General features: G+C 31.9%; 1 protein-coding gene across 1 annotated transcript in view; it reads right to left on the bottom strand.

The window, feature by feature from the left end:
- The window catches only part of jus (EB domain-containing julius seizure protein), a 95085-nt gene extending 68811 nt beyond the window's left edge, over nucleotides 1–26274 (bottom strand). Inside the window, exon 1 of the mRNA XM_076419336.1 lies at nucleotides 26109–26274. Within this exon, the coding sequence (XP_076275451.1) occupies nucleotides 26109–26199 (91 nt within the window). The 5' untranslated portion in view covers nucleotides 26200–26274. The remainder of the gene's footprint in view (nucleotides 1–26108) is intronic.
- Nucleotides 26275–27958: the final 1684 nt, after the last annotated feature.

The following is a 27958-nucleotide window of genomic DNA, read 5'->3' as shown; positions in this document are numbered from 1 at the left end:
ATGAACCCGCTCCAAACCGTAGAAAACACAACAGTCGGCTGGCAAGGTTATGGCATCTATATTTTGGGATGCGCATGGAAAAATTTTCATTGACTACCTTGAAAAAGCAAGTACCAGCAACAGCGACTATTACATAGCGTTATTGGACCGTTTGAAGGATGAAATCGCTGAAAAAACGAACGACCGCATTTGAAGAAAAAGTGTCACAATTAGGTGAAGACGATGGCAGAAATCCATAAACTTGGCTTCGAATTGCTTTCTCATCCACCGTATTCTCCAGATTTTGGGCTCTAGATCTGGCCCCCAGCAACTATTTCCTGTTCATAGATCTCAAAAGAATGCTCGCTGGGAAGAAATGTTCGTCGAATGAAGAGGTGATCGCCGAAACTGAGGCCTATATTGAAGCAAAGGATAAATCGTACTTCCAAAAGGGCATCGAAAAGTTGAAGGAATTATGTTGAATAAAAAATAATTTTGCCAAAAATATGTGGTTTACTGTGGTAGGCCAGGGACCTCTCAACTGACCTGTCTTGTATGTTATATATGGTCATTATATGGATTCTGATCAATTCTAACTTTAAAAATGCACTTTGTTTTCGTTATTCGCTATTCATGCTTTCTTTTACAATACGTCATTCAATTTACTCAGTTGACGCTGGTGGATATCTACAGCAACATTCCGCTTCTGTGTTGATGTAGATGGATTTTATGGACTAATCCGTGAATTTTTTTGGCCATTCAGGCTATTCTTTGTCACCACTTTTAAGCCGTTGAATACAAAATTTACCATTGGTATATAATGGAGCAGCATGAAGTAAGCAACAAAAGTACACGGCTAAATGGAAAACTGTTATGCTATCTAGAGACATGAAAAATCATCGAATTCTGTTGAAGAACTGATACGATAACGGTCGCATTTTCATTAATAAATAATTCGAATACTTGTATTTTTGAGCTTTGAAAATAGATTTGTCCTACCTTCAAATAAATTAGTTTTAAGTTAATGTTTTAATTTTTGTGCAATATTGGTTTATAACAATTGTGTTGTAGATAATTAATGGAATTGTTTATAGAATTCGAATGACGAGAAACACTGATTAGTTCTACTTGTAGCGACGTAATTATATTTATCTATAATTAAGAAAATTGTGTAATTTTAAATTTAGGAAAATTATAATGTTTCTTGTTCCTGTATACTTTAGGGGTCTAATTTATTCGACTATTTAAGTAGTTTTCATAATATTTGTGATATAGGAAAAGAAATATGACTTGAGTTATTATACAATATCGTTTTGTATCGAATGTTCGGTTAGGTCACCCCATTGTAGGAAAGATACCGCGGAACTAGGAAATCATATGGCTAATAAAAGACATGTCGCAGTGGCTCGTTGTCGAGTGCTTCGGATAATGAGAGTGCAAGTAAATAAGGTGTATCTAGAATGAAAATCAGAATTACAGAATTAGCCAAGAAGCAAGAACTAAAGACTTACCAAGAAGATTTATTAAGAACGAAGTCAAGAATAAGAATCAGAAACAGTGAAGTGAAAGTTGCAAATAGAGGAAAGCCAGAACGGTTAAGAAAGTCAAGATTTACCGAGAAGATTTATCAAGGACGAAGTCAAGAATAAGAATCAGAAACAGTAAAGTGAAAGTTGCAAATTGAGAAAGGTCAGAACGGTTAAGAAAGTTAAGATTTACCAAGAAGAATTATCAAGAACGAAGTCAAGAATAAGAATCAGAAAGAGTGAAGTGAAAGTTGCAAATCGAGAAAAGTCAGAACGGTTAAGAAAGTCAAGATTTACCAAGAAGATTTATCAAGAACGAAGTCAAGAATAAGAATCAGAAACAGTGAAGTGAAAGTTGCAAATCGAGAAAAGTCAGAACGGTCAAGAGAGTTAAAATTTACTGAGACAGTAAAAGCAAAATTTACCCAGAAGAAAGAGTGAGAAGAAGATTCAGTCAGAACATTCAAGTGTCAAAAGGGAAGTCAAGAACCAAGAACAGTCAGAATAGTCATATGTCAAGAGTGAGAAGAAAATATTAAAGTAGAATAAGCGAGTAGAATAATTAATCAGTAGTACATAGATACAGGCCAATGAAATAAAAATTATAATTATAGAAATCTTCAACCAATGACTGTTGCAGTTTCGCATCTTCAAACTTTTTGGTCTACCAGAACGTTATTTCTCTTTCACAAAACTTGACATACTTTCGCAAAACATGACATGTATAGCTTTGGAGCTTCCTGGCAGTAGAATAAAATGACGCAAAACTTCGTTGGGAGGAACATATAAAGAAGCAAAGAAAAGAACTGAAAATGAAATATAGGAAAACGAAAAAAATTGGAAGAATTATCACAATTATCAGTAAATAATAAATTGCTATTATATAAGCAAACACTGAAACCTATATGGCCATACGGAGTTCAATTATGGGGATGCTCTGCAAAGAGTAATATAAATAAAATACAAATTTTTCAGAACAAAGTCCTGAGAGGTATTGTGGGTGCACTCAAATAATATAGGACTGATTACCTACATCGAGACCTTCAGATACCCACAGTCAGTCAAGAAATCAAGAGAATTGCAAGGGGGCATTATTAAAAACTCCATTCTCATGAGAATATTGAAATATTACAACTACTGGATACCACCAGAACAGGACACAGACTCAAAAGAATCAAACCATCTGATCTTGTGTAGTGTTGTGTAGTACACATATATGAAAAAATACAGCAGTGACATGTATAAACATTATTTCATCAGAGACTGAGAAAGGACCGTTGGGTCCTCCTAGTTGTATACCTAGATTTAAGTTATCATAAAGACAAATTGTAGGTTAGACGGAAACGACTAGTAATAATTTATTAATTAAATGATAATAAAGAAATATTATCAACATATAATGTTATTTCAATGTTCCGCATTGTTCGGATGAATATATCCATTTCAGGAAGCTGGATTTATGTGGCGATAATTTTTGACTAATAGATAAAATAGTATTTAGTAAATAAAACTTAATCTATATGTGCCTTAACACAGCATTTACACTTAATTGTGATTTTTATTCAGTGACGACAAACCAGTTACGTCGCCACGACTGTCTCAGGCTACTAACATTGACCTACACTTAGTTAAATATATATATAAACTCTATAGAATATTAAATACCTGATGAACAGATTTTAGATAGAAGATAAATAGAAATTATTGTATGTAGTTGCAAAATTTTCTACAGCTGCTAATTTTCTGCAAAATATATTAAACGAAATGTCCGGAATTCCTAAAATTTTTATCACGACCAAGTATCATTTATTACGGTCTTTAATTTTTAAAATGGTTAGTGAAATATACGGTTTAATTATTGATATTATTCGAAAGGAATGTTATGTTGTTAAATGTTTTTTACCGGAAAAATATGTACTACAATCTAATATATAATTAGTAACGTAATTTCAGTTTATCTCGGGTTTATGTTATAATTCCCGAGAGACGTCCGTTTTTGGTCGTAAAGAGTCCTAGAGTTTTTATTAAGAGCGGAATGACCAGTCGCCGAGCTGCTACATCACTTTGGATTAGGCTATAGCTCGGATGCTAAACAGAAATTGATACAAATGGATTTATGTAGCTGAGAGCGGAACATGACCTGTCTTAAAATAAAAAATTGTGTAGAAAAAAATATACCGAAACGTACAGTTAATTCTTGTTTTGTTTTTGTAGTTTAACTGGTATAAATTACAGAAAATTAAAACAAATACACAACGGTTAAAATATCGTTTATAGTTATATATTATTAAGGTTTTGTCCGTTTGATTGGCACAGTGTTGTTTCGGTAGTTTCGGGTTCGAATCCTGGGTATGATCGTAAGTTTATCTTTGGGATGTTTTATAATTGCGATTTTCCAAAAGGTAAGAGTTTAAAATCCGACAGTCCGGAAAATGATTCCAGTCCTGCTAGTAACCAGGCTGGATAAGATCGGATGTCTTCTGGGATGATCTCTCTAGGTTGATCACTTGCCGGTCGGTAGGTTTAATGCTGAGAACATTAGTTCGGAGTCCACGTTAAGTAGTCGATCTAGTCCAGATAAACCCTAGTTGGTACAGAAGAGAAAAATTTGGCGTGAATTTTAGGTGTGTTTTCGGGGGAAATAAGTTTTAAAAAAATTCGCCAAATTATGGCTGTTTAAAAACACGAGAAATTTGAAAAAGGCTTACACCAAATTTCAAATAAATCGTTGAGTAGAACTCCAGTTATCATGTCAACTTCCTCGAAAAAAGTGGTTCCGACAAAAAGGTGTTTAGATGAAATGTCAGTGAATAGGTTAATCTTTTATAATAATTTCTGTATATCCTTTATAATAATTAAAGTGATATTATTACTGAATAAATAAAATATTTCTGGTCGAAATAAGAATGTAGAGATAAAACTATACAATTCAGATATAAAAACTAATTTCTTTCTTACCATTTCAATATATTATCTAATAAAGATTATATAAAAATGAGGAAAAACTAACAATTTTCAAATGTTTCCACTAGATGGCTTAAATACCCTTATATATAAAGTAATACTTATTGTATGAACAAATACCGTAGAAACTGTGTAGTGTGTTTGAAAGGTAACAGTCCGTAGAACATCCTGGATATAAAGGTGCTTTGAAAATGGATATACTGGAAGGTCATTTATAAATATAAATGCATCTTTAGTTCCAAAGGGGTAAGATGCCGGCTCGTTGAAAATTGTAAACAGAGGGCGAGTCTTCGCTCTGGAGGTGAATTGTGGAATAGGTCGATGAAATTATTAAAAATATCGAGATACATTGATACATTTACTCTTAAGGCATCGTTACGGAATTAGTAATGGACCTTGAAATGGTTTTGAATCTTTTATATGGACCATACCAAAAAGGGCTCGATTTTTGAATTTCACATACATTTATAGTGAAAAATGTAATGAGCTTAAACAAAATCGAGTCAGGTTTGAAACCAGTGGTTACCATATATAAGAAATTGATTGACCACAAAGAACAATAATGAATGAAAACGATTGTAATACTATCAAAAAACAATTTGAGTGAAACGGGCATAAAAAACGACAAGGCTTAATCAATAATGCTTTGTTCTCTTAATAGCTTTTTAAATTTTACGTTGGATAATATATAAATAAAAGTTCAACGAAATATTCTCAAAAAATAAAAATGCTGGTCAGTTAGACTGTGACTAACTAATTGCAAGGTATGAAGCATGGTCAATAAAGCTGGCTAATGTAGTAAATATTATTGCCGTTTTTCTATTTGTGTTATGGGTTTAACCTATTATTATCAAAGCTGCAATAAATTTAAAAGTGAAATATTGTGGAATATAATGTTTTATTGATTTATAATTGGACGTCTTGGGAAGTGGGAAAACTTGTTATTTATACTGAATCTTGAGTCGAATATCGTCTCGCCCCATTGTCGTATCATTCTGCAAATTATTATTCACCAACTCTAGGTCAAAAAAAAAACCATTAATGATCTTAAAATCAGAGAAGGTATTAAAGACCAACTAAATTCAATAACAATTTCGAGTATAAAAGTGATGGAATAAATAAATTGTATCCAAGAGGTATTATATTTTGGGACATGAGGTATGTTTAGAAACATAAATGACTCTTTTCCGTTTGATTTCACAGGTGTATTTAACTACTTTTTTTTATCAGTTGGTAAGGTTTTAAAATTCTATTTTTTACTAATGTTTGTGTCTGTTTTTTGAGCTATCAGTAATTAATACTAGAATTGTTTTTGAAAATTAATTAGTTATGGTATTTAACGTTACTTAATAGATTTTCAAATAAGTAGGTCAGATCATTAAATTAGATTCCTTATAAAGTAATAATTCTAATTTTTTTGTAAAGGTTGCAAAATAGTTCAAAGAATATTTAAAATTACAATTATTTAAAAATATGCCACGAAAATATATATTTCGGGATCCTATATCAAAAAGAAAAAAAAAGTTTTAGTAGGGAAACCCAACGGAATGGCTGTGAATATGCAATTGAATATATTAAGAAATATTGGACTTTGGGGAACGCATACTCTGTTTAGGTGAATGTAAAATGAACTTGGTTCGAGTATGTCGAGCAACAACCAAGTTGGAAGGTAGCTGCTGCAATAATTTTCATTTTCTATTGTTAAATAAAAATCGCTATACAGTATATTATGTACATATTTGTATTTGACAAAAAGAACTTTTATAGTTGGTTAGACGCTTTTCAAAAGAATAAGTCTGCTTATCATCTGGTAAAGTAAAGAGGTCCGGTCATTATTTAAAATATTAATGCGATGTAAGTTAGTAGTTGTATTGTTATTGTGTAGTTATGTTAAGTTACTATACCATATTTAAATTCAAAATCAAACTTTCATTGAATACGTTTTTGACATAATTGGAAAGTTATGACATAATATTATTGAATTATGTCAATAATATACGTAGTTGCAAATTAAATATTTTCCTGAAGATTCAATATTTCTGAGTGAGAGTGTGAGATGGTGACAAATATGAACAGAAGGGGGCATATTGAAACAAGGAAAGACTTCAGTACAAAACCCTTAGAATAATACATATAAGGGGGCCGCTCAGTTAACAGAGTTTAAGTGTCAGATTACGAGTTAAGACTATCTATGTACGAGCGAAATATTGCAGAAAAGAGAAAAAAATCTGATCGGAGCAAAAATATTGAGTAGAAGCAAAAAAAACAGACTGTTAATTTAAGGTATTATGTAGGGTTTGCTTATGTTACCGTGTTAATCAAATTAATTGGTATATATAAAATTTTGCTTAAAAATCCAATGTTAATGTTAAGACCATAGTTTTATCTATTTTAACATAAAAATGATCGAAGGTGTACCTTTTTCAACCAGATCATTTTATGTTCATTTCGATATGTTACTTATTCTTTACTGAATATTTTTGTAAATAAAGTTTTAAATTCGTATAATGTATCTTATAATTTTCTCCTGTATTTGGAATTACGTATTATTTACACTTATTAAATTATTACACCCAACTAATAAATTAGTAAGGAAAGATGAAAGCTTTTCTCATTTCGCCAGGTTGGTCATTTACAACTCCAAGGGCCTCTCTGATATTCCCTTAATTTAGAAAGAATTTCCGCAAGTGCCGGGATAGAAAATGATTTTATTCTTAGATTTGCTTTGTTGTAATTCCAAGGGAGAACCATACGTTCCTTAGAAATTAAAGTGCACTAAATTGAGGAGTGACTTCGTGAAAAAGGCACTGAAGCACATTGACTTTGTTAATTTGGATACGGATATATAGAAGTCCTTGAGGTAGTAGGATATAACAATCTGATCGCTATAACTTAAGCGTCTGGTGGTTTATGCTTATTAACTTTCAAGAACTCGTAGGTTAAACCTTCACGCGCGCTAATGCTCGAAAAATTTACCTACTACAACGCTAAAGAAATACTGGACATTTTTTCAATACGATGTTTTAGTATCCAGTATTCCTTAAGCTAACAATATCAATTAATGTTGCACTCTTTTTAATTCTTATCAGCCCTTGTAATATCTCATCTATTGACCCGCTAGTCTGTCAGCATTGCATGTTTCCAATATATTTTAAAATCATAGTTTTCTAAAGTACATTCTGGTAGTTTTCGTTTTCCATTGTTAAATAAATCGCTATAAAATATGTTATGTATATATTTGCATTTGGCAAGAATACATTTATTGTTGGTGAGACGTTTTTCAAAATAATAAGTATGATCTGTAAGATAGTTATTTTGGTTGTTGTAAGCTTCCAAAGGAAAATAATATAAATTAATCAATTGTTAATTTGAATACAGATACATAGAAGTATTTCAGGTAGTAGAATATAATAATTTGACAGCTATAACTTAATCATTTGGTGTTTATTATGTATTTTAAAGGCTCCTTTTTACCAACGAGGGTTTATGTGGATAGGACTTACAGTTTAACGTGGGCTCCGAAACACGGTCCTCGGCATTTAGCCTACCGACTGGCGAATGACCAATTTAGAAATCATCCTAAAAGAAAGACATCCGGTCTTACCCAGCCTGGATAGTGGCGTGATCGGGATCAATTTCCTTGTCGGATTTTACACTCTTGCCTAGGACAATCACAAATATTAAACAATCTCAAATATAAATTTATGACCATGCCCCAGCGAGATTCGAACCCGTGACTATGGCAATTAACCTTCACGCACCTACAAGTAAAACCTTCACGCATGCTAATGCTCCAACAATATACCTACTATATACTAAATAGAAATATATTGGAATGTATAACAGTATCCTGTTGCGGGCGCTAGGTAGGCATCCTTAGCACCACAGTAAATAATTGTCGGGCGTCGCTGTGGCTCCAGATACATCGAACATGTTAATAAATGTTACTCTTGCAAGCAAGTCTTAACGCATAAACGTTGCGCTTATATATAACATGCTATTAAGCATTATTAATATGGCCTATTAAGAAAACATTTTATGATTATGTGCCATATCCATTTTGGGTAGGTTTAAGGAGGGCCTTAAGGGGGATATTGCCTTGTCCCAGATATAAGAAATATTAAAAGAATTAAGTTCTGATAGGTCTATTTATAAGCTATCTACTGCCTGCTGTTGATTCCAAATCCTATACTCATTTTCGGACTATTCGAACTGTCGCCAATAAAATTGGTTTCTACATAATTTTATATAGAAGTTCATGTACGGATCAACATTTTTTCAACAGCAGTTTTTGGGGATTAAATTGGTTATTGATAAGATGAATGACACAATGCGGATATCCTTTACCTCCACTGCTTCTTTAAGTGATCCTCTAGATCTCGAAATTTTGATATTTCTTCAATACAATTTATTAGTAGCCTGTTGTTAATTGATATCAATTAGTGTTACACTTTTTCATTCTTATCAGCCATTATGATATCTCATCTATTGACCAGCTAATCTGTTAGCATTGTATGCTTCCAAAACATTTTAAAATCGTAGTTTTCTAAAGTACGCTCTACTGTATATTTATAATATAGAACTTTCTCTAGCTGGTTCGAGTTCAAGCTTATTAGTTAAGTTCTTGGCGGATTATCTTAGCTACCCAATTAAGAAGATTTTTGGATCGGATTGATGTGAATATCTAATAACATCGGATCCTTCATGATAGATTTTAGGTTTTCCTCGGTCAGGGTAACTTGGCTATATACGATATGTAGATGACCTTTTGTCTCCATATACATCCTTTCTGATACCAATCAGTGGTTTGCCGCTATGCTGTCGACATTGCCCTGGAGACTCATGACCGGGTAAATTATTTCAATGAGTTTCTTTTTGCTTCAATTTTATCTTCACTTGCATCATAAAATGTTTCAATTTTAGCTCTTAGATGTAAACGAGTAAAGCAATATACTTGGTATATTGCTCGGTATAGCAGCAATATTTTGGATTCTTTGAAGTTCAAATTGTTGATTGGTTTAATTTAAATGAACTATCTATTGTAGAAGTTTAATATAAATCGAGGTAACGTTCTTTTTTTGTACTGCGCTTCTGGAATGGTAGTTTTGTACAGTAATTGTTCCAGCTTTACGTTGTAGATTATGATTATCTACAAAAATTTTATCGTCCGTATAACACGAAGCATATGTATTAACAGTTTATAAAGCTCTTCCATATATAATATATGTGTGATATTAATCAATTACTTGTTATTATTTTCAATAATATAACCCTATATTGTTGATTAGTGATGGTAGCATAGAAGATCATCGCAATTCATCAGAACTGTAGCGGTACGGAAATTTCATCAGGATAATACGCCTTCTTGTACAATATTTATGTTATAAAAACTCATCTAATTCCTAATCAAATAAAATTCATTATATGGAACATGTATTTAGGAAATTAAGAAACCATTTCCTTCTGTCGAAAATCTTGTTATTTTTTGTATCATACAAGTATATTAGAAAATGGTGAGAAAGAGCTTGAGTCATTTCAAGGTTCCAGTTCAATTTACAAAATAAAATTTATGTTATTTATATTTATATTTTATATTATCAGCCAATTAAAAAGTCCCCGGTCTGACACATAAATGGTGCTACTAGAATTAAATTCATATGTTTTTGTTAGTCCTAATCCTCAAGAGATGCGTGTGTAACTGCTGTCGGATCATTAGTTTGTGAATTATAGTATTTTCAGTGATGCAACTTTTGTTATTGTGAAAAAATAGATGAAAAGGAATTTCCGCGTGCTGATAAAATATTGCTTTTTGAAGGGAAAAAATATAGTTGAATCAAAAACAGTGGACGCCCAAAAGAGGTTGTTACCCTTAAAACATTTAAAAAATCCACAAAATGATTTTGAATGACCGTAAATTGAAACTAAATGAAATCGCAGACACTCTAAAGATATCAGCTTAACGTGTACATCATATAGTTCACGAATATTTGGGTATGAAGAAGCTCTGTGGAAAGCGGATGCCGCGCGAGATCACTTTTGACCAAAAACAACGACGAGTTGATGATTTGGAGCAGTGTTTGTAGATGATCAAGCGCAATAAACCCGAGTTTTTGCGTCGATATGTGAATGGATGAAACATGGCTCCATCATTTCACTCCCAAGTCCCATCGACAGTCATCCGAGTGGACTGCACACGATGAACCCGCTCCAAAGCGTGGGAAAACGCAACAGTCGGCTGGTAAACTTATGGCATCTGTATTTTGGGATGCGCATGGAGTAATTTTCATTGACTATCTTGAAAAAGAAAGGACCCGTTTGATGGACGAAATCGCCGAAAAACGGCCGCATTTGAAGAAAAAATGTCACAAGTCAGTGAAAACGATAGCAAAAATGAATTTGGCTTCGGATTTCCTGTTGTCAGATCTAGCTGGGGAGAAACTTTGAGGAACGTCAAATTAAGAGGGGAACTGATTCCTATTTTAAAGCAAAGGCCAAATCGTACTAAAAAATTGGTATCGAAAAGTTGGAGGGTCGCTATAATCAGTGTATCACCCTTGAAGGGAATTATGTTGAATAAAATAAAACTGATTTTGCCAAAAAAAAGTGTTTTACTATATTAGGCCGGGGACTTTTCAATTGACCGGTTAGATAGATGCAGTAACAGGTTCATACAGTTTTCACAACTTCTAGTACAATACACTTTGCTGATTTCATCATACGTACAACGAAACTTTTAGGTATGAATATTCTAATTCCGTATCGATGTGGATTGCTCTTCTGCACTAGACATGATTTTTGTACTTGGTGTTGTCGTAACACATCCACTTTTCATCACCAGCCACAAAACGCCACAGAAAATTTGTATTTTTTGCCTAGTAAGCAAGGAAACCGCGATAAACAGTTCAAAAGGGCATTTTCAGTCAATTTTTGTGGTAGCCATTTTCACTCCTTTTGAATTTTTCCCATCGCGTATAAACTGAAACTGTCCGGAAGTAGTTGATTCAATATCTACGAAGCCGTTTGAGCTGTTATTGTCCTTGTCTTTGTTATTGTGAGATTTTGAGCTTTTCCATATTTCTGTTCGTACTCAATGCTAATGTGGGTCAAAAGTCCGGCAATTATTTTGATTGCACGCCGTCTTGGTTATGTGACGTCTATCTCAATTTCGCTTTAACCATTGTGTTATGTAGACGTCCAAATTTTATTATGGACAAATATATGCCACAAGAACGAGCAGAAATAGTGACAATATTTATTGAAAATAATCGTTCTATTATTGCCACTCAGCGGAATTTGCGTCAATGGTAGCAGGACTTTTGGCCCATTTTGTATTTGTAATTATGTTTTTGTTGGTATATTAAGGTGAATATATGTCAATTTAACATTAGATATATATTAGATCTGATAATATATTTGACTAGTTATAAGGATTGAAAATAATTGTAAAACATTTGGGATAAAATGTCTTTATAAAATCCATATATGCCATATACAAATTTCATTATTTATGATAGGCCAGCTTATAGGTTTACTGCATCAACAGTCAGTGGTTTCTTGCGCCCCATTGCATATTTATTTCTATCTTTCTGCTGTGTTGTGATCATATTGTTCTTATCGCAGTGGTAATTTGTTCGCTTAAACATGCCTGCTTAAACAAATAGGAGGCGGTTCTATGTTCGGCTGTATATTTTTTTTAATGTATGTTCGCCAATTTCTCCGTCAATAGTGGACTGATTTTCAACTTTTTTTTATTCCAAAGAGTGCACTTCCGAGATGTTCCCATTGGAATCAAGTCAGAATCTGATGGGGCTAAGAGGAGAAAATCGAGGGAAACGCTCGAATTTCAAAGGCACGTACAAAGTTTCCATATATTTCTTATCTAAAATAGTCAGATATTTGTGTATAATGTTACTCTTGAGCTGATGTGGCGGAAAATTGGAATTCCTTCAGTACAAAAACCATTCAATTTGCCTTTTAGGTACTAACTATAGCGTAAGATCTCGTAGAAATACTGTTGGCAACTGCTTTTATGGGGTAATGGTAATTAGTTAGAACATTTTCAATCATTATTTCTTTATTACTATTTTCCTCATACTTTATATTACATTACATTACTTGGCCTACCCGTTGTAATATTAAATAAAATAACTGCGTAATTTATTTACTAAATATCTAGCACTAAAATGGGAATAATAAAATATTTTAACAAAAAAATTGAACCGACTTAAAAAAATTAATAAAAAACTCACTAAAAATTAAGAAATAATCAAACTAAAATTCTTAACACAAAAGAACTTCTTAAAATAAAATATGTAAATAATAATCGTTGAAATAACTAAATAAAAATAAACAAAAATCTTATTAAACCTATCTACTACACGTGTTTTATATTCTACACAACAATTATTATGTACATATTTTGTTTTAAAATGTCTTTTTTTTGTTATATATTTAAGTTTGAATATTTTTTTAATTTTTAGTGAGTTTCTCATTTATTTTTTTGAAGTCGGTTCGACGTTTTTATTAAAAATATTTTATAATTCATATTTTTAGAAATATATTTTCATCCATTTTAGTATAAATACAACAAAATAATAAATATAATTATATGGTGGTATTATATCAATAGAATAAACAAAAAGCTTAAATAAAGCAGATTATAAAGTATCGGAAACAACCTTTTAATTCCGCGAAAGCTTTGCTTGTACATGTTCCTGTTACAGTTTGTGTTTCCATAGGTTAAGCTGCTTAAAAGATTGATCGTATAAATGAATGATACCATTTTAAGCTGCGGATCATTATATTTAATATACTGAATAAATATAAAAACCACGCAGACATGATTCAGTTTTGAAAAACGAAACAGGTGAAAATCGATTAGAAAATTACAATATTCGCGTGTTGGGACCATTTTCCACGCAAAAAGTTAATGCTTGAATTCCTGGAGGAATATTTGCTTACCCGTTATTAAATTTTATTACCCGAATTATTATTTAATAAAAATATGAATTTTGAGAAAGGGTATTGACTAAAAATAATTCGAATTTTAGGTAGGTATTGATAACCTATTCACTAGGGTCTAACCAACTTAGAGTATGCCAGATAAGATTATTCCTTTGTCGGAAATTACACTTTTGCCTGCGGATAGTTACAAAAATATATTAGAAATACCTTTCGTCCCAATACACTGCTACTGTCGTAAGGCTTTGAATTTTCTTTACTAAATCTAACCCCAGTGTTGCGATCGGCTCCAACTGTTCTGACTTTGGGCTATTTTTTAGATCGCTCTCTATGGTTTTAATCTATGATGATCTTCATTTCTTAGACAAGTTTATTTACAAGATTTATTTATTTACTGTATGAGACTGAATTATAAACTGTTTATACATCTGATATAAGATTATTTCCAATTAGGTAAATTGGGCAGTTGCTGGTGAATTAAGAAGTCATTTAGAAAAAATCTTACAGAGTTCTATAATATTAAGAACAGAATATATTCTTTTATAAGATATTTTGTTCTAAAATATTATATACAATATTAATTAATTTTTATTTAAATAATGATTTAAACGTGAGACTTACACGCTCGTTCATATTTTGAATATTTTTTTAAAATAAAACTGGTCATCTTCAGATTGCGAGCATTGATATTGAGGCCCCTCAATCTGACTATCCTATTTAGGCGTAATGAACCAGTTAGGACTATATTATATTAAAAATATTTTATTTTTAATTTCAACCCTTCGTTAGTCGTTAAAAATTCGTTATTGGAATAAACGACAATGTTTAACATATAATTATTACTAACGCATCATCATATTTACGGATTTGTAGATATTTGGTTTGGTAAATTAGATTAAAACAATAATATTTATATAACCTTTTTGCCAATAATTGCTATAATAAACTATTAGTATCAGCTTAGTAAGTAATTTTTGTAGTATGTGTATATTAATTGTGTTTTCGTATTTAAAAAATATATTAAAAATAGGTAATTACAATTATTGTTATTACCAATATATACGACCGAATTAATGACTAATAATAACATTTTGTCGATACAGATTTGTTTTCAGAATACGGTGTTATATATTTTTGAAAACTTTAATCAAAATTACACAACAACGATAAAATCAAGAAAATATTTCGTTCCTAATGATTTAACTGATTTGTTCAGCATTAAAACGTCGCAATATAACTAGTTCTGAAAGAACCAAGCTTATATAAGGGTTCCTATAAAAATTTAAAATTAACATCTCGCTAAAATTAATTAAAAAACCTCTTTAGGTTATTTTAAAAATTTTATCTTAGAATTAACTTTTTTCTAACATATGTGTTTTTGCAATACGGATCTTATATCTTTACTGGTTATAAGTAATATTCAAATTATCAAGCTAACAGGCTGTCTATATTCTGCAGCAATATTGCTAATACTGAAAATAACGTAATAAATAATAAGGTAACATATGTGTTTCTGCAATCCGAATCTTATATCTTTACTGGTTATAAGTAATATTCAAATTATCAAGCTAACAGGCTGTCTATATTCTGCAGCAATATTGCCAATACTGAAAATAATATAATAAATAATAAGGTAACATATGTGTTTCTGCAATCCGAATCTTATATATTTACTGGTTATAAGTAATATTTAAATTATCAAGCTAACAGGCTGTCTATATTCTGCAGCAATATTGCTAATACTAAAAATAATATGCGTTTCAAATTTATATTAACAGATAGCCAATCCTATGAAGAGTGATGGCCTCATTTACGCCAGGGACATGTTTTATATGTCTAGCTGTCTAACTGTATGTGTTTTAACTTAATTTAATATATTCCGTAAGTTCTCTTCGAGTACAATTCATAATAGAATTCAATTCATACTCGATTTTTTTTTTGAATCGAATTTACATTCAATTTTTTTATGATATTTTCACATATGATTGTTTCAATTTTTATCATTAGTGTTATTCAAATATGCTATATAACGTGATTATATCGGTACTGAATATTATAAAAATGGGGTTGGTATATAATGACGTGATGTGATAGGCGACTGGTTTATATTATAAGCGTTTTCATTAATATGCATTACAATATGATCGAACCGGCAGTATCGTCTGTACCGATTCGATTTAATAAGTTACCACTTCTTTCCGTAATATAACAATTTTATTTTAAAATGGTACATGCTACATGATTGGTGAAGCCCGAGGAATGAAGGGACTGATTTCTGAATATGATTTCATTAACCAAACCTAATTAACTTATATATCAAGAAAAGAAACAGAAGATGAAGAAGCGAATATAGGCAAACGTTTGGCATTAGTAATCGTTCCGCAGTTACTCGAAACATTCCTTGAGATAAAAAATAGTCGCAGCTGAAGCTGTGAGGTCTCATAGGGGAACTGAAGGTGCTCAAGGTTCACTAGCCATGAACGATTAGAATTGCGTTTCGAATGACAGTTCTCGGCATTAAGCCTACCGACTGACAAGTGACCAATTTAGAAATAATCCCAGTGGTATGTTGCCGTATGTCTTATACAGTCTTAACTAGGCCGGTCACTAGCGTGACTGGGAACATTTTCAGATAACCAAAAACAAATTGACGAACGAAGGTACACATCCTCTTGATTGTTTCTACAGTAGGAAGCTGTTATATAACACGATTAATATAGTAGTGGATATTCTGAGTAATAAGTTGGTGTTCCTCCTTTATATTAGGGTTAGGATTGAAACGAGTTTAGTTTGATGTCTCAATTAAATAAGTCACTCTTTGTAACATATTGCAGCAAACTTCCTAAACAACTTTAAACTTCCTTGAAAAATAAACTTAATATTATAAAGAACTCCAATTTTTAATTCAGTTCTATATTTTAAAATTTTTTCACTAAATATGCGTTCAAAATATTTTAATATTTTGGAATACAAGAAAGTAACATTTTGTTTAAGAATTTAAAATAAAATGGGGGTTATAATACGAAATATAAAATGTAAAACGTTCTACTCAAAGAGCCATTTTATTTTCTGTGTAAGGTCAACCTGAAACACTCGACGTTTGAAGTTGCTTAGTTCCTTTAGCTCGTTGAAAATGACGTCGCTGGTTTTCGTGTTTCTTTGCACCTTTCTGAGACCCTTCTGAAGGATGTTTGAAGTGGTTTATATTTTGTGCATGAGTTAATGAGGACTCATTAGGAAGAATATTTTCGAAGGTATATCTACCAGGTGTACCGGAAATGCATTACCGTTTTTTTTTGAGAAAATCTATATAGTTTTCAAGAAAATGGAAATTTTAATTTATTCAAAGTATTGGCTATTTGATTCTATACATATTGCTCATCTTTTAGGTAATGTATGGATGTCATCCCAAAAAAATTATTTGTCGTTTCAGCAAAACCATTCATGGAGCGATTTTGTAACTTGGAAATTAACAAAATGTAGCTCTGCAAGTGCGTATCCCATGGAAAGTACGGGGGGTGCGTAATATATACGGTTTTGCTTTATAAAACGTTCTCTACTTTTATAAGTTTCGCATCTACGGTCTACCGGAACGTTCTTTGTCTTGGACCTTGAAATCAATACTTTTGAATTTTTCAAACCACGCCCCATATTATTTTACTACTTTATTTTGATTGAATAAAAAAATTAATGCGTGCTGCAAAATGCACATTTTAAGGCATGAAACTTGACATTTTCGAAGAGGTGTTAATATATGATATTGTTATTTCCTCAAAATATAGCTTATATAGCTTTGAAGCTTTATGTCAGTAGAATCATGGAATAAAGAAATTTAGAAGTGAAAGTTATATGGAAAAATCGGGACCCAAGTTTAAACTTTTCGGAATCCCCGTTACGCGGCCCAATGTAAATGAAAAATGCAACAGCTATATGTATGTTTCTCTCTCGTTTGGCCTTGGTATTAATAATTCTAACCTAAGCAGTTAACGCCCATTTTTAGGTGAAATAATTTGTTTTGTTTACTTACGTCAAGTTTTCGGTATGTGTTTTTATATATATTTGACAATTACTTTAGGTTATTCTGTATATTTTAGTTTATTAGTGTAATAAGAAGGGGATCCCTTATGATCTCCTATGTAGGTCCAGGAAAGTTTGTAATCATTTTAAAGATGAAGACTATAGACCAAAATGTGGAAAGCCATGGCTGAAACAAGATGTAATTCCTACTAGTAATTTAAATAGTAAGTATTTTGTTAAATAATAATGATTTATTGCATTGAAATAATTAAGCTATTTCTTTACCTTTACTACAAGACAAGGAACATATGCCCCCAATGGCAACATTAAATCACATAAGATTCTTCTACCCCAGCAAGACCCAGAAGTAAGTATATAATAAGAAACTTATGTTTGTTATTAGAGAATGGAGGTTCTATCTTAAAATTTATATGTTCATTTACAGATAACTCAGCCTGTCCCATCAGTTTCGTTTCAAGTTGGATGAAAAACTAATGGCTTTATCCTTATTGAAATGCAGTGGCAGATGATATAAACTATTATCGAAGATATTCTGCTTGCCTTCTAGAAAAACATTAATGCAGATACTGATTAAGGCTCCTTTTTGCTGCTGGAGTAGTAACCTCTAATTTTGGTCGTTACTTCAGATACTTGACTGTATAGACCAAACTGCAGTTATCATATTTGATAAAATGTACCTCTATTTAGGTTGTTAATTTAGTTGATTATAAAAAATAATACAACAGAGCCATTCATATTTATATTATCTTATTTTAATGTTTGTTTTAAATATTAGAGAGAAGATAATATCAGTGGATTGCGTGTTTTGGGTAGTGGAGATATCTCTGTGATTATATCAATGTGTTTATGGTCCAAGGAAAATTAATGTAATTGTAATATATCAACAAAATATATTAATTCTTTTATTTTCAGTCGTATAAACAGTCGTACTGGTGGAAAAGTAAAATTGCCACAGTTGGTGCCGCCATCAGATTCATTAGGCTCATTAGTTTCTGAGATGGGAAATTATCCTAACCAGTTCTTGACCAACATTGAACATAACAGTTGCTTTCAAATGACGTCGTTTGAGGCAACGCATATTGTACAGGACAACTTTAAACTGACTTTCAAGATGTTACACTGTAACAAGATGCAATGTTTTGTTAAGATCCAAATCTTTATTAGAAATAATTTAAAGAAATCTTGGACAACTGTGGATACCAGGGCACATTTATCACTTATTAATAGCGCTCTTACGACTACTGCAAACATAAATTATTATGAATTCTTACAAATATATTTTATAGGCATTCCGGATGTTGAAACTAATAGGCGTTGTGCTCACAATTCAACAGTGAAGCGAACTATTGCCCCAGAACTATTAAAGTTTCTTCATTAGAACAAAAATTTTGTAAAAATATTCAAATTATCATTGGAATAATATAAGTAACATGCGATTTAACAACGATAATATCATTATCAGACCTGACAAAATACCTGGTGGCTATAAAACAAGTGGTTCCATACGAAGTTCGCCGGGTTATCTAGTACGTAATAATAATAATAATAAAGTCTTACAATAAACACAATTATAAATGTAATACATATAATTTATAAGATGCTCTAGAATATGTAGGAAATCATGTTGTTCTTTAGTTTCCAATCAGCCATCATTGCGTTAACAAAAACGTTGCTTGAGTTTACTTAAAGTTATGGAAGCAATTTTTTATAACTGATAATAATGAGCTTAAAATTAAATTAAACTGAAATCGTCTGCTTTTGGATTACATATTAAAGTTTATCCTAAATTAAACACTTAATACAAACTTATATTTATCTTTCTCGTGACATAATAAATACTTTATTATATTATGATAGTAAATTACATGAGCTTAACAGAACATGTTTATATTTCTGTTATATTATAGAATTTATTTTTGCCAACTAAAATTTATTTGGACTACGGTTAATCCTCAACATGAACAAGGATTATTTAAAAACTACTTTAAAGGACATATAGTCTTGCCCAGTCTAGAATTGGCATGATTAGGAATAAAATAGCTAATGCACGTCATCAAAATTTAGGACGTCAGTACCAATACAAATCGAATTTTACAGATTGATTCTGTTACAGGTTCCGAAGCATCAGACCGCACTCTGTCTCTTTTTAAGTACAGTAAAATGAGAAGGAAAAATTCACACCGAGCTTAAAGCGAATTTTCCAGCTTTACAAACTGCATTTGGCAATATATTCGATGAAATCTACGATACGCATTGGTTGTTTTAATGGAAAAGTTTATGTATAATTACAAACGTAAATTAAAAACACTTCTGTCTTGAGTGGGATACAAACCCTCGAGTAATTATTGAAGAACCGTCCTACCGCCTTGGCCACTGTACTACAAAACTATCTGAAAATATTCTTATATTTAGGTATTATATATTTATATATTTCATTCATAATAAATAATCAAAAGACAGTTTAATCTACTTGTCACAATACACAAATACAAAAAAGCAGATAAGGAGAGACAAAAATATTTTAATTTAAAAAATTCTCTTCGTTTTTCGGCCAGTAATGTCGCCCACGTCTTCATAACGACGAAGGCCTGGGAAAAATACGACTAATTCCCACCGATAAATTCTATCTTGAAGGTATAATTTTCGCGATAATTAAAATTGAATTAGTCCTATTTTGTGCGTGAAGATAATAGGTAGAATTATAACAGGCTTTATCGACCATCAAGCAATATATATTTATATATCTCACTTTGGATAAAGGAGATTTTTTTTCTAGCGCACCTTTGTTTACTCTTGCTTAAAATCAAATAATATTGATTGTTAACTGTGTTGAAAAATAATCTAGTTTCTTAACTGAGTTTTGTTAAAGTTAATTGCATTTTGCAAAATCGCTTGAAACGATTTAATTGAAAAGCGTACACTATCATCTCTCTAACTAAATATATTATTTATTTTGTTATTTTACTACTAGGTTAAGTTTAATGGCATAAATATATACGGTTTAGGTCTTGAGCAACCAAAAGCTTCTTGTAAGGTTAATTAGGGGTTTAAATCCAAATCAGCAGTCTGTTTTTTAATATTGGTTTTTGTTCTCCAAAATATTCAATAAATTCATTATTTTACTATTTTTGACCTTTAGCGATCATTTATTAAATTAAAAATATAAATCAGAAAATAACAGAAGTTGAACCGAGTCTTTTGTACTGACAGGGATCTGTTTTACATATTAGGGGCCAACGGTGGTCTCTCATCACGCCATTGCTCAAAAATCACTCGTATCCTCTTTAGACTTTCGCTATATCTTGTTGTAGCTGCTCTCCTCGTTCTTCACTCGCGTGGCCCAACTTTTGTGAGAAAAAAAAACAAGATATGAATGCAGAAAATATATTTCAAGAAACATTCGAATTCTAATCTTGTAATAAAATATAATTTTATAATAAATTGATGGATCACTGTCTGTATATGGAACTGACTTCGACGCTGATAATACGTCGGGAATTTTTACTGTGCTATTTTTTAAAATTTATACTAATGATATTTATCGAGCAAAACTGGTAATCATCTACATAATTTTATACAGTCCATGATTTACATATTCTGACATGATCATCCAGCTTTGTTCTACATGCGTAACAAAACAACTCTCGGTACTCATGGATTAATGGTGTTTACTTAAGCAAAACCAAAGTACTGCAAATACACATCTTTGAGTGTATTTGTTATGATTTTACCGAGCATAGAACATCTATAAATGCAAAAACACTTAGAATGAAAAATGCGAATTTACAGTTAGTTCTATTGTTTGTCTGAATAAGCTTTTGTTGATCAGTTATATATCTATATCGGTCTGAGTGACCAGTGAAGAAACCAAACTTCTTGGTTTTTTAAGTGATAAATAATCTTAGTGGCATACTGCTTAACATGAGTTCTGAATTAAAGCTTTTGGCATTTGTCTAACTAAATGGGGAGTGATCACTTCAGTGAGAGTGGGAATGTATTTCTTGTAGGATTTTATACACTTGCCGCAATTAATATTCACAATAAAAATATGCATTTACAACAATTCCCTGCATATATTCGAATTTGCGACTACCGCAACAGCAAGAGGTATGTTCTGTGTTTTGTGTACTACTTGCAGTGACTTATATGCAATATTATTTTCTCTTTATGGCACTACTTATAGGGACTACATCAATGACAAAGGATTTAACAAAAAAATTAAGGTGGTTTCGATCTGGCAAAGTCCACTCTAGATGCAAGAAAATATTGAAAAATGGTTGAATACTAATACAATTAATTATTATTAGAAGTTCAAAAATCATTGAAACGATTTGGGTATCGCATGAATTGAAACCGAGGGACATCATAGCAACAAGCTATTTTGCATGTGAAATTTCACCAGCAAATGTATTTTTCCACCGTACTCTTACTAAAGTTTAAACATGCCTATTTTATAGTTTAATAGATCAGCACAATTCGAAATTAACAAAATTAATATGAATGAAATGAAATCAGAAAGATTCGTTATATTATCACTTGCTAACAGGTCAATTGTAAAGTCCCCGGCGTGACACATAGATGGCGCCACTAAAATTAAATCCTTATGTTTTTTAGTTAGCCCTAAGTCTCAAAAGATGTGTGTATTAATTTGGCAGTTGTCGGGTCATTAATTTGTGTATTGTAGAATTTTGAGTGAAACAACTTTTGTTATTGCGAAAAAAATTTATAAAAAGGAATTTCGCGTGTTGATAAAATATTGCTTTTTGAAGGGAAAGAATAGAGTTGAAGAAAAAGACTTGGTGCCGAGTTTCCGGTTACTGCCCTAGGAAATTCAACCATCAAGAATTGGTTTGCTAAGTTTAGACGTGAGTGAGTCTAGAAATGAGCACCGAAGACGGTGAATGCCATGAACGCCCAAAAGAGGTTGTTACCGACAAAAACATTTAAAAAATCCACAAAATAAATTTGAATAACCATAAATTGAAACGGATTGAAATACCAGACACTATAAAGATATCAACTGAACGTGTACATCATATCATTCACGAATATTTGGGTATGAGAAAGTTCTGTGAAAAGTGGGTGCCGCGCGAGATCAATTTTGACCAAAAACGGAGGCGAGTTAATGATTCGGAGCAGTGTTTGAACTTTATCAAACGTAATAAACCTGAGTTTTTGCGTTGATATGTAACAATGGATGAAACATGGCTCCATCATTTCACTCCGAAGTCCAATCGATAGTCATCCGAGTGGACTGCACACGATGAACCTGGTCCAAAGCGTGGGAAACAACAGTCGGTTGGCAAGGTTATGGCGTCTGTATTTTAGGATTCGCATGAAATAAAGTGAATAAAGAAAATAAAGTGCGCATAAGTGAATATGATGGCAAAAATACATGAATTAAGCTTCGAATTGCTTCCTCATCCACCGTATTCTCTAGATCTATTTCCTGTTCTCAGATCTAAAAAGAATGCTCGTTGGGAAGAAATTTTCGTTGAATGAAGAGGTGATCGCCGAAACTGAAGGACAAATCGTATTACAAATATGGTATCGAAAAGTTGGAGGGTCACTATAGTCGGTGTATCACCCTTGAAGGGAATCATGTTGAATAAAAAAACCAATTTTGCCAAAAAAATGCGTTTTACTATGGTAGGCCGGGGACTTTTCAATTGACCTGTTATAATACACTGTCATAACATACCATATCACCTGTTTTCATTAATTCAGGATGCATAAAGATATTTTAAAGGAAAGATGCATATACTATGGACAGTGAAGAATATATTTATTCAATTGTTACACCCAATACACTCAACAAAATGATATCTTCTTTATAATCACGATTCAACATCTGCAGACATTTCTCTTTAATCAAGAGGTGATGAATTGTAGTAAGGTAAATGTGCTTTGTTAAATAATTGGATAAACACTAATTTAGGATCATTAAGAACACTAACACAAAAAAATGCAACAAAATATTTGATTAATATGAATGAAATTATTAGTCGCATTGTTGCACGGGATAAAAAATATCTAAACGATGGCCAGAACGTGGAAAACTTGTCTAAATAAAACCTAAGCATATGTTTTGTTTCTACAAGATAACGCGTGACTTGTTCATATCACTTAGTCGTTATAAAATTAAAGTGTGAAATGGAAGATCTTCATGGACATTCTTTCATACTATTATTTTTTTGTTTCTTTCTATCATCTAAGTTTTTGATGATATTTACTATTCAAACCTCGGATTTCATACTTTAAACATTTAATAACACCAGTTTACAAATTCGGGTCAACTTTTCGATTCGAGAAGATGAGAACGATTCTCAAGTACGATTCTTAACGTTATTTGATGCCTTGAACCTAGATCTTCAACCCGTATGTCAAGATTGGTTGTGCTTTTTTAGTTAGCACATGGGAACAGCTGACGACGTTGCATTAAATAATATTTGGAACTCATTTTAATATTGAGATTGTGACTCGGAACATATGAAAATTCATATCAATCAAAATATCATGACAAATACACTCACAAGTGTACAAGTGGCCACTTGGTGAAAAGGTCTACTTTAATATTCTGTGCCAACGTACTACGTAGAACATAGAGTACTTTTGCTTGATGAATATCGTCGCAAAAAAGTAGCATAGTATAAATCACCTGACATGTCATCAGTATCGAAGCCAGCTCCACGTACGGGTAGTGGTCGACTGCCATTTGATTCGGGTATAACTATAAATAAATGCATTAAGAACTTCTTCTTCAACACGGACGAGCAATGAAAGCGATTTCGTTATGGAAGAAAATCTATAGCTCGAATTTCTCTTAAAATATATTTTCTACATTCACATCTTGATATTTTTCTAGAAGATTTAAGTCACACGAGCGAAGTGCAAAGAAAGGAGCTACACCAATATACAGCGAAATTCGAAAGGCGATACTAAGGAGTTTAGGACGAAGGCAATATGATCTTAGTGTTTTATATTAATGCGTAAACAGATCAACCTCTGTCTATTTCTGATTTATACTTTTTAATTCAATAAATGACCGTTAATGGCCAAAGATAGTAAAATAATGATCGTATTGAATATTTCGAAAACTAGAACCAATTTTAAAAGGGCGTTGCTGATTTGTATTCAGCCCTCCTGTCTTATCAATAGCATTTGGTTGTTCAGGTCCGTTCAAAACCGTCTATAGGTAATGATTTAGAGTCGGTTAAGTAGTGATATAGTTATAAGTCGAAGTTTATTTTGTAAACGGTGATTATAGGCAGTAACCCTTTCGAGATTTTTCAAGATTGCTTTGCGAAGAAAAGAGATCTCCAGGAAAGTTATGCAGCATTTTCAGGTAATATACGTAAAATACCGTAAAATAGACAAAACGATAATTGGTGAATATTGGATTCACTTTTTAGACTATTTTGACTATGCTGTAAGAGAAAAGTTTGCATTTTGACTAAAAATCAACTTTCTTGTAAGCGTCGTTATGGCAAAATATACCAACTATCGTATTAGGTAGATTTAGCATCCAAAGATTATTATTATAGTTTAATAAATATACTAAGGCTATAAAGTTATCGAGACAATCCTTACTAAGTAAAGATTCTACTGATAAACAATATTGGACATTAGTATTTGAACAGAAAGATTATTGCAATGGCGAAAATGCTATTTTACTTAAATTGTTTTTCATAGCAAGGTTATATACTAAACTTAGAAGCCCTGTATATTAAAAACATCAATTTAATGAAACCTAGAAACTCTACACATATAGAGAAATATTAAATTAATATATCAATTTTATAAAATATTGCGTTCTGAAACAGCTTTAGCTTTGTCTATTAAGATCAGATCTTCCGTCGATATTAAATTTATGACATTAAAATGTTATATAAGTTGGACGATTTGTATATAAAACGGTTATGTAATATTTATCTGTCTGTAATATATAACTATGTATTAGAGAAATGAAAATGTTATCAAATTTAGTAATAAATCAATTTAATATATATTTTATAAAAAGTATAAAATTTTAATAAATACTATTAGTCATTGATATTCATGAATAATATTTTGTTTTTAAAAGGTGGTTCAAATGATCTTCTAATATTTAATCTATGTAGCGTTAAATGACGTTTTTTATTACAAAACATGAGGAAACAATAGCTGAGATGGATTTTGTCTTTTGTATGTTTGAAACATATCAACAAGTTACTTCTGCCAATGACCTCTTGACATTTTACACATCATCTACATCGGGCTCTCGCAGTGATCGCAGTCTTGAGGACTTTTGCACCATGTTTAATGATGGTTTACTTTTACCGCTTCCTCGATGACTTACGCTAAAATTATATAAAATGGCATCGTATTTGTATAAAATGTGCATTCACGTCTTTAATCAATATTTGAAAAATTGTTAATCGCGTGTCGTAAGAGTTTTACCGGCAATGACTCATTTCACTGGCTTTCACTGGATTAGCGCATATTTATCGACCAATTCTTTCAGCCGCTACTACTGGCGGTAGTATTCATGACGTTGAAACCGTGCCAATGTGTCATTGTTGTAAAACTTTCAGCGACATCAGCGGCAACGATTAAAAATTTTCGAAACAAAAGCAGGAAACTTTTACTGGCGATACTCACCGTCGGACTGATCGCATCGGACGACGTCGCAGGCGAGCAAAAGAAGAAGCAGGCACTTCCAGCGAGGCGATCTCCGCCAGTCTCGATCCATCGTCACTCGATACCTTCACATTTTCCCAGTGTGGACACGTTATGTTGCGCCATTCTGCAACTGAACTGCACCATCGGTCGCTACCCCGACGTCGCGAAAAGCGGCGATGGGGTTGGTGGACGCAGGCGCCTTGGCTGGCGTCATCTGGGCTTAGGAGCGCGCTATTTTTTGATTTGCCTCTGACCTGGAATCGTCAGATGAGCGTCCGGTTTGGCGAAAAAGCCGTACATCCGATGCCTAGATCGAGTGGTTTTTGCTTGAGTGGGCTTTGATTTCATAAATAGTATACATTTTATTTTAAATTAGCATATTTTTTATAAATAATTTTAATTAAAATATTTCAAATTGTGTCCTTGGTCCATTGTTATATCCTCTGTATACATCGGCCTCAAGGAACACTACTTTTGCAATATATGCTGACCATATAGCTCTTATCATCCCACGAGAATCTAACGTCAACAACAAGAAACCTACAATTTTATCTAAATAGAAGTCGAATTGTGGTTGAAAATATTGCATATCAAAGCAAATGAGACAAAATCCACTAATGTGGCATTCACCCTTTGTAGAAGGACTTATCCTACAGTAAAAGTGAATAATAATGAACACCTGTAAGCAGGAATGCATTTTGACTGATGCTTAACATGGGTAAAACATATAGTTCCAAAACGCAAACAGCTTAAGCTTAAACTAAACCAAATGTATTGACTTATAGGGTGTAAGTCTAAATTACCATTGGATAAGGTTTTGGAGAAGGTTTAACAAGGTTTTCCTGTATAAGTCAATACTTAGGTCCATTTAGACCTATGGTATTAAACTGTGGGGTACTACTAGTAAATCAACCAAAACTACTCTTCGGAGGTTCCAAAGTAAAATGTTTGATTGAAGTGTTAGTGCAAAGTACTCTGAAAGGCTATTGGTGCTTCCTAATGAACTCGCCAAACAGTTAAATGTGAACTGAAGTGTGTAGGGTTAAACGCATACTGCCATATGAACTGATTAATAGACACATAGAGTAAGATATAATAATTTCTATAATAAGTTAGAAAAGTCTCTAGAATAAGATTTAGATTATAATTTTGTACAGCAGATCAATTACAGAAGCGACCTTCTACATGTTATTGTAGTTATATTGTATAATGGAAATCATAAAAAAATACTAATTACCCACGGGCGGATTGTTGAACTTTTAAGTATTAATGTATTAATTAATTAAAGTATTAATGCAAGTACGACAGAACAGTAGTAATAAATTAAAATATAAATTAAGATTGTACTAAGTGAATTTAATGTAAGATATATTTTTCAATATTTTAAAGGATACATAATATTCTAAATTTCAAGATCTGTTATTATTCTTAGTTAGGGTTCAAGGTGTTATTCATATATCGATAACTATATATTATATAGGCCTGAAAAACCGAATATCGATATTTTTAAGCGTAAATGAAACCAAAAATTAATTTCAGTTATATCAAGCGTTCATAGATTATCATCTTTAGGCTTAGTTCGAGCACATAGAGGCTTTAATATTGGTGTGTGAGCAAGGGATTTGTAATGTTTCCAGAAGTCGAATTCGTTTTTATTTTTATATTTTGAGGATAGCATATTTTTAAAACATAATAAGTACTTTATAGGAGATCATTTAAAAAATATTTTCATCATTTAAAAAACATCAGTTACAATAATATGGTGTTTTAAACATAATGACGTGAAATATAAAATATTAATTATCCCATTGACTTGAATAATCACATCT

The sequence above is a fragment of the Rhynchophorus ferrugineus genome, unplaced genomic scaffold (assembly GCF_030347505.1).
Source record: "Rhynchophorus ferrugineus isolate W39M unplaced genomic scaffold, kcgeb_rfMv2 rfM1, whole genome shotgun sequence".
Classification (NCBI taxonomy): Eukaryota; Metazoa; Arthropoda; class Insecta; order Coleoptera; family Curculionidae; genus Rhynchophorus; species Rhynchophorus ferrugineus.
The sequence above is the reverse complement of the archived record's forward strand: the minus strand, read 5'-3'. Positions and strand labels throughout refer to the sequence as shown.